At 36.7% G+C, this 10,272-nt stretch overlaps 1 protein-coding gene across 1 annotated transcript in view; it reads left to right on the top strand.

Moving 5' to 3' along the window:
* Nucleotides 1-1,939: 1,939 nt before the first annotated feature.
* The window catches only part of ATP11B (ATPase phospholipid transporting 11B (putative)), a 128,176-nt gene continuing 119,843 nt past the window's right edge, over nucleotides 1,940-10,272 (top strand). Inside the window, exon 1 of the mRNA XM_077754583.1 lies at nucleotides 1,940-1,999. Coding sequence (XP_077610709.1) covers nucleotides 1,940-1,999 — 60 coding nt within the window. The remainder of the gene's footprint in view (nucleotides 2,000-10,272) is intronic.

The following is a 10,272-nucleotide window of genomic DNA, read 5'->3' as shown; positions in this document are numbered from 1 at the left end:
CTTTCCAACTAGGTTGTGAACTCCACCCGGAGAGAAGGGGTCACCTTAAAAGTTGCATTTGTGTCTTCTCCTAGTTTTAGGCCGTTGTTATGCATACATTTGGTGCTAAGTACTTAAGAAATAACTGTGAAATGAATAAATTACCACTGACTCCAAACACATTTTCTTTCTTTCTTTTACAGCTAGTGCCTGCCTTACATCCTGTGTATTCCCATGTCAGTATTTTTAAAACCTTTCCAACTAAACCAATAGGAAGAAATTCTTTTTATATTGTGGCCTGTGCATGTGTGTACAGGCACATACACAGACCTGAAACAAAAGTTTCACAAAACTATACATATTACACAGAGCAATATATTCTGATATTTACTGTTTCTATTTTTTTAAATACCGATCATGACACACTAAATTGATTTCATTACCACTAATGGGTTATACTGTACAGTATAAAAATACTCTATGATTTTTGGATTAATATGAGGTGTATAATATTGCTCTTGAAAAGTGCTTTGAGAACAAAACACTGCTTTGAGTGTTCATTCTATTCCTGACAATCTGAGCTACAATTATGATCTTTACAGTTAGCTTGAGATCCCTCCTTACCACATCCCACCATAGCATTTAGAATCAAGTCCTGTTCTCACTTCTACCTTTTGAAATTTAGGACACAGTTAAATAATCCACAACGTATCCACTAGATTTGTACTTCTTATGTTGTCGTGATAAATGTTAGTGGCATATAAATAAAAATTTCTAGGCCTAATTTTAATCAGCCCATTTGCAGGTGAAAAGTAGGTATGCTAAGTAGGTATGATCATATTTTTGTTTCTTTACATATCTTAAGCGCACGAGCTTTGTTGCTTGGCTATTCAGAATCTGAACCCCAGTTTTGCCAAGTTAATTACACTGAGCAAGTTTTTTAACCTGAGCCTCCATTTCTGCATCCATACAATGGAAATAATATCAACTTCAAAGGATTGAGGAGAGTTAAATCGGACCATGCAAGTTAAGAGTTTAGTACGGGGCCTATGAATGGCAGTAATATTTTATTACTATGACAAAAGTAAGTGTATCTCAAACTTCCTTTTAGGGTCAAAAAGCAAGTTTCAACCATAAGAACAAAAGTGAGATTATTTTTTCCTTTAAATATTTAGCTAATTTCTATAGTTGGATTACTTATACTTTTCCACTGCTGGTTTTATAGATCATAAACATCCCTAAGGAAAGGCTCTATCTGTGGCGTGGGATAAATATTATAGGAACGTTTGGAGAAAGGAAAAGATTATGTATATATGCAATAACTTGCCTGGTCATTTACTCTCATTTCTGTTTTCTCTCAATTAAAAAAAAATTGTCTTAACCACAAACACCTGTGTGTTCGTGAAGTGTGCTTTAATTCTGCAAAAAATACTGCACACAATACACACACACATATGTATACATATATAACACTCAAGAGGTATTTGCGGTTCGTGTTGATCAAAACGAGACCTGGCGCTTCATTTCAGCTTTCCAAGTCAAAGCCTTGTTCTAGTTGCTTTTATATTCCTCCTTACCTTTACCCACACCCTTATCTTACCTGGATCTTGCTACTTCTAGAGTGTTTTTGATTACAGGAGTTACAGGGAAAAAAAAAAGGACTACCTCTCCATAGAAAATATTTTCCCCCTAACCTGTTCAATTTAGCACAGCAAAACAGAGGATCTCGTCCATTCTCCCGGAAACAGTGGTCCAGAGTAGACCAGGCACAGGGGAGTTGCAACTCTTTTCAACATTACTTAAAGGCAGTGATCAAGATCCCCTAGCCTCAGCTCAATCATTTAAGAAGGGAGCCTCGTTATGGATTAAGATAAAGACTTCGACAATTTAATTGAACCCAAACTTGAGACCTCTGAGGATTAACCTTCAGTCAAGTCACTACGCTTGAGATTGTGCATGTATGCGTGTTGGGGAACGGGGGTACCAAAGAAGGCAGACAGCCACAGATGCGCAACAGGAGGTAAAAAGAGGAGTCGGCAAGAAGCTGCGGACTCCGGGGAGAGTCAAGCGCAATTTAATTCCACCCCAGGGGCGGGAGCCAGGGAGACAGGGCAGAAGCCACACNTCCTTTCCTCCCTCTTCGCCCTCCCGGGCGCCGCGGCCGCAAGCGGGGTCCGGAGCGGCTTCTGCGTCCCCCCCTGAGGAGACAGGGCGAGGGTACGGAAAGAGACTAAGTGTTGGGGAGAGCCGAGAGGCTTGTGTTTCTTGCCCTTAACCAATTTGGGACACGTTTGAGCGAAGGGGAGGGGAAGGACTTAATCTTCAGCCCCGTCTGGTCACTGTTTGCAGTTATCGAGGAGGGTACCGTTGATCTCCTGTAACCACTCGCCTCGAAAGAAATCTTACTCAAGGCCTCGGTGAGGGAAAATATTCCAACACCCCGTCTACTCTTCGGAAAAGATATGGACGAAAGTTAAGAATGTGTTCTGTTTCTTACCCTGCCCTCACCTCACCTCAAGGCAAACTTTTGGAACGTGAACCTTACTTTTTTCCGTTCTGTCAAGGCAGTTTGAACGAGACAGGTTTGGAATCAGTGGGTAACTTAGCAGTTTTACTGCAACATCTGGAGAGAAAAAAAATCTTAGAAAAGGGTGATTTAAGATATATAAAAAGCGCCACCTTTCTCAGAATTAATTCAGAGAGAAAAATCTTTCCTGCCTCCTGGCAAGTACAGCCCCGAAAATCCAGCGCTAAGGCAACAGTGAGGACAGAAATTGGTCCTGGCCGAAGAAACCTAACCTTATCTCTGTGGTGAGGTCTTTTGCTGGTTGCTGCTAAATTTCTAAATCGCAGCAATTAATGCTTTTACAATTCAGTGTTCTCATTTACTAATTCAAAGGGCAATGCAGCAAAAACGATTTTGGGGGCACTGTAAAGATTCTGTGGGACTAAAGCATTGATACCTCTTTTTCCTTCTCTGAGAACAGTATTTTAATGTTAAAACTGTTTTCAGAGCCAGCCTACTGTTAATTCATTTTGCAAAAGGCATCATGAAATATATTATCGGAAAAATATCTTAACTGGAACTGCCAGCCACTCAAGTGTTGTTGGCTTCCTATTTTTAGCTAATTGTAAATCGAGGTATCCCATATATATGCCTTATTAGGAAACTAAGCTAATGATGTCATTATAATATGGTATTGTAATACCTTGGCTTTGTTGCAATAAGCCGTAGCACAGCTTGACTCTGGAAGTTCATTATTACAGGTCTGATCTCATGCTTTTGATTTGCCAGTCTTCATATTTAGAAGATTTACTTAGCTGTCGCTGTTTTTGTGTGATAGGAAGATCATTCTAAAGTGGTTTTCTTAAAGTTTTCCTAATAGATTAAGACACTGTGCCTAAGTGTTAGGTATTTCTGTTAACCTGAATAAAATCTTGGTTGTATAACCACTCTCCTCTTCGAGACAGGCAATCTGGTAATGTTTTTTAAAATGGCTTCAAAGGAACACAGCTAAAAAGAAGGGCAGGAAGTTGTGTAGTTAATTTACAAGACAACTGCCTTCCCGGTAGGTAACAAGTTGAACCAGCTGCCGGTGCATAAAAAATGCTATCTCTGACATCTCGTTACGCACCTCACTGGTTTTACTTTTAAGGTATCAGATCTTCTAAGTATATAATTAGATCTGTGCCAGTGTAGGACTGTGTATCTCTGATTAAGTGTGTATAGTCACTTAAATTATACATTATGGATCGTGGATACACAAGGTCATGAAAATATATTTTACTATCCCAGGCATAAACAGCTGTTTTAGTTACTATGCCAGGAATTAATTCAACTCAAAGTCTAATTTAGATTATACTTTCATTCGCTCAATGGATTGAATGTCTTTTAGCAGTAGGTTCACTTTTTTTTTTTAATGTTTTATTTATTTCTGAGAGAGAGACAGACAGATAGACAGACAGCGTGAGCAGGGGGCAGAGAGAGAGGGAGACACAGAATCTGAAACAGGCTCCAGGCTCTGAGCTGCCTGTCAGCACAGAGCCTGACGCAGGGCTCGAACCCACCAACCGTATGATCATGACCTGAGCCGAAGTCGGACGCTTAACCGACTGAGCCACCCAGGTGCTCCACAAGTAGGTTCACTTTAAAAATTCACGTAAGTGGTACAGACTTGGGGAAATTAATAAGCATATCACAAGGACGGGGTTTTTTGAGTTATAAACACTTAATTCATTATATAAATCCTGATTTTAACAACTTATGTTGTCTTGCCAAAAAAGTTTCTTGTCATTGCATTACAAAAATAATTCCTATGGTCTAGTAATTTCTAATTTAAGAAATCTTTGACTCTTTATCTCCACAAAGTATTTTCACTACTTGACACAATGAGAAAACTCAGAAGTTGATGTTTTTCCCTTAGACAAGTAGAGTGAAAAGAAAAAAAATTAGCGTATCTTTTTTTCTTTTGTTCTTTTTCGGCTCACAGTGCTAAAGTTATTTTACGCAAAGAATTCTAAGCAAAATTTCTTATGTTTTTCTGATACAATTAGTCTTATAGTGTACTCATTTCTACCAGCATATTTTGTGTATTAACCCCTTAGAGATGACAGCACCTTGATTACAAGAGTGAAAATGCCATTAGCTACTCACTGTATTCTAATAGTTGGATTTGGATGGTAGCCATTAACCACATAGGCTATTAAAATTAAAATCCAGTTAATTAAATTAAAAGTTCATGTGCTTATTAGCTCCCATATTGGACAGTTCAGAGTAGAACATTTCCATTATCACAGAAAGTTGTATAGACAGCACTTCTTTAGACTTTTAAATGAAAGTCTTTGCTAATACCTGTTTTAGTGAATGCTGTGTTTTTAAAGCACTTACTGTATGCAGACATTATAATAAACAAAATATTGGGGATGCAAATGTAGGTCTTACTCATCTCTGTATGGTCAGTGTCTCACTGTACCTGACATGAAGTAGACAGACATTAGGTACATGTATGCTAAGTAATGAATAGGTAAGGAAAGAATGAGTCCATAGTATTGCTTCTGTGTTTAGAGATAAAATGACACAATTCAAGATTGACTACTCCAGAAGAAAGCCAGAAAACTATAATTTTACAAAAATCCAACTTAATCTTGTCATGCCAGGATACTACTTCTTAAGATGTTCTGCCTTCAGATTTTGGCAGTACCGAAAGTCTTCTGATTTGCTGAGAAAACTGGGAAGCTAAACTAAACTCTTTCAACTAAACTCTTTCAACTTTCTGTTCTCTCACACTTACCAAACTTGTTTATACCTGCATTTAATTCTTCCCTCTACACCAGTCACAAAGAAAGATGTGACTGTCCTCTTTTCCAAACTAACTGGTCCACTTGTGCTCTGAATCCTGTTCTTTGATCTTGCTCTCCACACTCACTGTCAATTATCTATACTATGTTTAGTCTTCTTCTTTTCCTTTAACCTGTAAATATGTTCAAGTCTCTATTTTATTTTGTCCTGTACTTGTGCCAGTCAAATTGTTTTCAGTTTTCTGGAAAATAGATCTATATAATTATGCTGTCCAATATACTTGAAATGTAGCTAGAATTGAGATATTCCTAAGTCAAAATACAGGATTTTGAAGACAGTAAAAAAAAAAAAAAAGAAGTAAAATGTCCCAGTTTTTATGTTGGTTACATGTTGAAATAATGGTATTTTTGATATATTGAGTGAAGTAAAATATATCAATTATTTCAATTAATTTTACCTCTTTCTTTTTATTTTTCTAATGTGGTTACTAGAAATTTTAAAATTGTGTATGTTAGTGTTGCCGTATAACGTGAAAAGTGTGTTTGTGTTTCTGTATTGCACACAATATAAGCCTAGCGATCTCACTCACTAGACCGTAAATATCTTAGGGTGGGGGCATATCTTATTCATCTTTATATCCCTTGTACTCATATAGCAGCTGGCCCATTCATAGTAGGTACTCACCAACCAAATGTTGGTTGAATAAATGATTATCAGGTTTATTTCAGCGTCAGTTTAGAAGTAGCTGTGTTCTTTGCTTTTCTCTCAAGAGTAGAAAAGGAGGCACAGGCCTATGGTAGTATCATTTTGGCATGGCTAAGTAAGTTTTAACCTTAGGAATTAATGTTTAAGAACTAGATCTTTGAATATTTGCTTCTTTTATCTCTATGTTTAGATTTAGACATACATTCTTAGATACCCAGTTTTTCATTTGATCAGGGAGGTCAAACATTAGAGGAATATGAAATATCCCAGCAGCACTGAACTAGGGACCTTGCTTAGATCCTCCAAAAGAACCTTATGATTGCCATTATGGTCATTTAATATCCCTTCAATCCCTGCAGTCTGTTTTCAGCATAGCAGCCAGAGTGATCTTATTAAAACACACATTAGATCAGTAAATGCTGTGTTTAAAACCTTGTAAGGACTTGCTTTCTTGCTCAGAGTAAAAACCAAAGTCTCTGCTTGATCTCTATCCCTCTGTGCACCCTTTCCCATCTTTGACCCTTCCACTCCTTCCCCCTTCCCTCCCCGCCCCCGCCAAACTGCTCCTCCTCAAAGCCCATCACTTTTCCCTCACTTTGCTTTATCCACACTGGCTGTCTTGCAATTTATCAGAAGGGTCAGGCATACTTCAATCTCAAGATCATTGCCCTGGCTATTAAGTCTTCTAGGAATGTCAATCCCCCAAACCCCCATCCTCTGATTCCCTTACTCCCTTCAAGTCTTTATTCAATTGTTACTTACCAGTGATGCCTTTTTGGGACGTTGAATAGAAGACTGTACTTCCCAGTACTTCCCTGTTCCCGGGCCCTGCTTTTTATTTCTTTAAGCCCTTAACACTATTTAACATACTCTGTAATTGATTTATCGGTCTCATTTATTATGAGACCGTTGTCCCATGAAGGCCAGGATTTTTGTATATTTTTAGTTCTCCACATAGCAAAAATTTTCTCAACTCTGTATCAACTTTTCGGTAACACCATTTTGTTCTCATTTAGTTATTTATTCTTGAACATTTTCTGAACACCTAAATCTGTGATAGCATGTGCCTAGGCTCTCAAACTACAAAATAAAGCAAACTTGCCCTACCCAGTCTTCTAGGAGTCTCTTCTTCCCAAATGGATATTTGGATTGTTGTAATTTTTTTCCTATTACAAAAATGTTGCAGTGGTCGCTCTTATTTATGTTTCTGTGTTTTTTTTTTTTAATTGGAATACTTCGAGGTGGAATTGTTGGGTAATGGGGTGTGTGCATTGTAACTCTTACACGTATTGCCAAATTATTTTCCAAAACATGAGAGTTCCTCTTTCCCTATATCTTGGTCAACACTTTGTACAGTCAGACCTGAAGAAATTTACCTATCTGATGGGTGTGAATTGTTATTTTATTTGTTCTGATTTGCATTTTCCTGATTGCTAGTGAGATTCAAGTGTCCTGTATTTCATTCATACGAATATATTGGTTGTTTTCCTATTGGATAATTTGTCTTTTCCTTATTAGCTCCTTCTATAATCTATATTATAATTGTTAGTCATGTTTGTTGTAAATATTTTATTCCATTTCATCCTCCTTTCCAGTACATCCTCCTTTGTACATATTTAACTTTGTTGATGAGGTCTTTTTTTTGATACAGAAATTTTAAATTCGTAGGTAAATTTATTAGGACTAATGATTTTGTTTCTAATAAATAAACAAGTTTATTGCTTGTTTGGATATACCTTTCGGATACCAGGATCATAAAGCTGTTTTTCTAGTGTTTTCTTCAAATTGCCTTAAAATTTAGTTTTCAGCATTTAGGAATTGATCTTTGTGTATAGAATAGAGAATTTATTTTCTCCTATATGGAATTATTTGTCCCAGTGCTTTTTATTGGATGAGCCATCTTTTTCCCCACTAATCAGCATTGTTTGCCTTCTCTGTCATCTACCAGCATTCTCTTTCACGCATCTTGTTCTCTTCCTAGGTTCTGTCTTCAGTTTCATTCATCTGTTGATCTGGTGCACCACTAACGCGCTTTCTTATTGTTTTAAATTTTAATTCCAGTGTAGTTAACATATAGTGTTATATTAGTTTCAAGTGTCCACTATAGTGATTCAGTGATTCTCTATATGACTCAGTGCTCATCATTATAAATGTACTCTTAATCCCCTTTGCTTATTCCATCCATCCCCCCAACAGCTTCCCCTTTGGTAACCATCAGTTTATTCAGTTTGTTCTCTGTAGATAAGAGTCTGTTTCTTGGTTAGTATCTCTCCTTTTTTTTTCCCTTTGCTTATTTGTTTTGTTTCTTAAGTTCCACATATAAATGAGATCATATGGTATTTGTCTTTCTGTGACTGGCTTATTTCACTTAGCATTATATGCGCTAATATACTTGCTGTGAATGGCAAGATTTCATTCTTTTTTATGGCTGAGCAATATTCCATATATACATCTTCTAATCCATTTATCTGTCAATAAAATGAGCTGCTTCCATAATTTGGCTATTGTAAATAATGCTGCTCTAAACACGAGGGGGCATATATCCCTTTGAATTAGTATTTTTGTATTTTGGGGGTAAATACCCAGTAGTGTGATTACTGGATCATAGGATAGTTCCATTTTTAACAGTTTGAAGAAACTCCATTTTTTTTTCCACAGTGGCTACACTGGTTTGCACTTCCATCAGCAGGATACAAATGTTTCTACTCTTCCATATCCTCTAACACCTTTTGTTTCTTGTGTTTTTTATTTTAGCCATTCTGATAGGTGTGAAGTAATATCTCATTGTAGTTTTGATTTGCAATTCTTTCATGAATTATGTTGAGCATCTATATTTCGTCTTTGGAGAAGTGTCTACTTGTGTCATCTGCCCATTTTTTAATTGGATCATTTGTTTTATGAGTGTTGAGATGTATAAATTCTTTATATATTTTGGATACTAACCCTTTATGGATATGTCATTTCCAAATATCTTCTCCCATTCAGCAGGTTGTCTTTTAGTTTTGTCGATTGTTTCCTCCACTGTACAGAAGCCTTTTATTTTGATGTAGTCCCAGTAGTTTACTTTTGCTTTTACTTCAGAGACATATCTAGAAAAAAATTGCTATGTACAAAGTCAGAGAAATACTGCCTGTGTTCTCCTCTAGGATTTTTATAGCTTCAGGTGTCACATTGAGGTCCTTAATCCATTTTGACTTTATCTTTTTGTATGGTGTAAGCCAGTGGTCCAGTTTCATTCTTTTGCATGTAGCGATCCAGTTCTCAGAGCACCACTTGTTGAAGAGGCTGTCTTTTCCCTATTGCATATTCTTTCCTCCTTTGTCAAAGATTGACCATATAAACATGGATTTACGTCTGGGCTTTCTGTTCCATTGATCAGTGGGCCTATTTTTGTGCTAGTATGATAGTTTTTTTTTTTTTTAATTTTTTTTGTTTTTTTATTTATTTTTGAGACAGAGCATGAGTGGGGGAGGGGCAAAGAGCGAAGGAGACACAGAACATGAAACAGGCTCCAGGCTCTGAGCTGTCAGCACAGAGATTGACACAGGGCTCAAACTCACAACCTGAGCTGAAGTCAGACGCTTAACTGCCATAGATTCAATTTTGGAAGGTCGTATGTTTCTGTGAATTTATCTATTTCTTTTAGGTCATCCCAATTTGTTGGCATATAATTTTTCATAATATTACAGTCTTTTGTAGTTCTGTGGTGTCAGTTCTCTCTCCCCTTTTACTTTCTGATTTTATTTGAGTGGTGTTCCCTCTCCCCCTCCCCTCTTCTCTCCCCCTTCTCTTTAATGAGTCTGTCTAAAGGTTTATCAATTTTGTTGATATTTTCAAAGAACCAGCTCCTGGTTTTAGTATCTGTTCTATTACTTTTTTAGCTTCTATTTCATTTATTTCTGCTGGAATCTTTAATAACTCCTACTAGTTTTGGGTTTCATTTGTTTTTCTTTTTCTGGATACTTTCAGTATGACGTTAGGTGGTTTATTTGGGATTTTTCTTCTTTAGGTAGGCCTTTATTGCTATAAACTTTTGTCTTTGAACAGCTTTTGCTGTATTCTAAAGATTTTGGATTGATGTGTTTTCATTTTCATTTCTATGTATTTTTTTTATTTCATTTTTGATTTCTTGGTTGACACGTTCAGTGTTTGGTAGCATTTATTTAACTTCCATGTATTTGTGTGTTTTCCAGGTTTTTTCTTGTAGTTGATATCTAGTTTCATAGCATTGTGGTCAGAAAAGATGATATGACTTTGATCTTTTTGAATTTGTAGAGACTTATTTTGTG

The sequence above is a fragment of the Crocuta crocuta genome, unplaced genomic scaffold, assembly GCF_008692635.1.
Source record: "Crocuta crocuta isolate KB4526 unplaced genomic scaffold, BGI_CrCroc_1.0 scaffold70, whole genome shotgun sequence".
Classification (NCBI taxonomy): Eukaryota; Metazoa; Chordata; class Mammalia; order Carnivora; family Hyaenidae; genus Crocuta; species Crocuta crocuta.
Note: the sequence above shows the minus strand (reverse complement) of the source record. Positions and strands in the feature narration are given on the sequence as shown.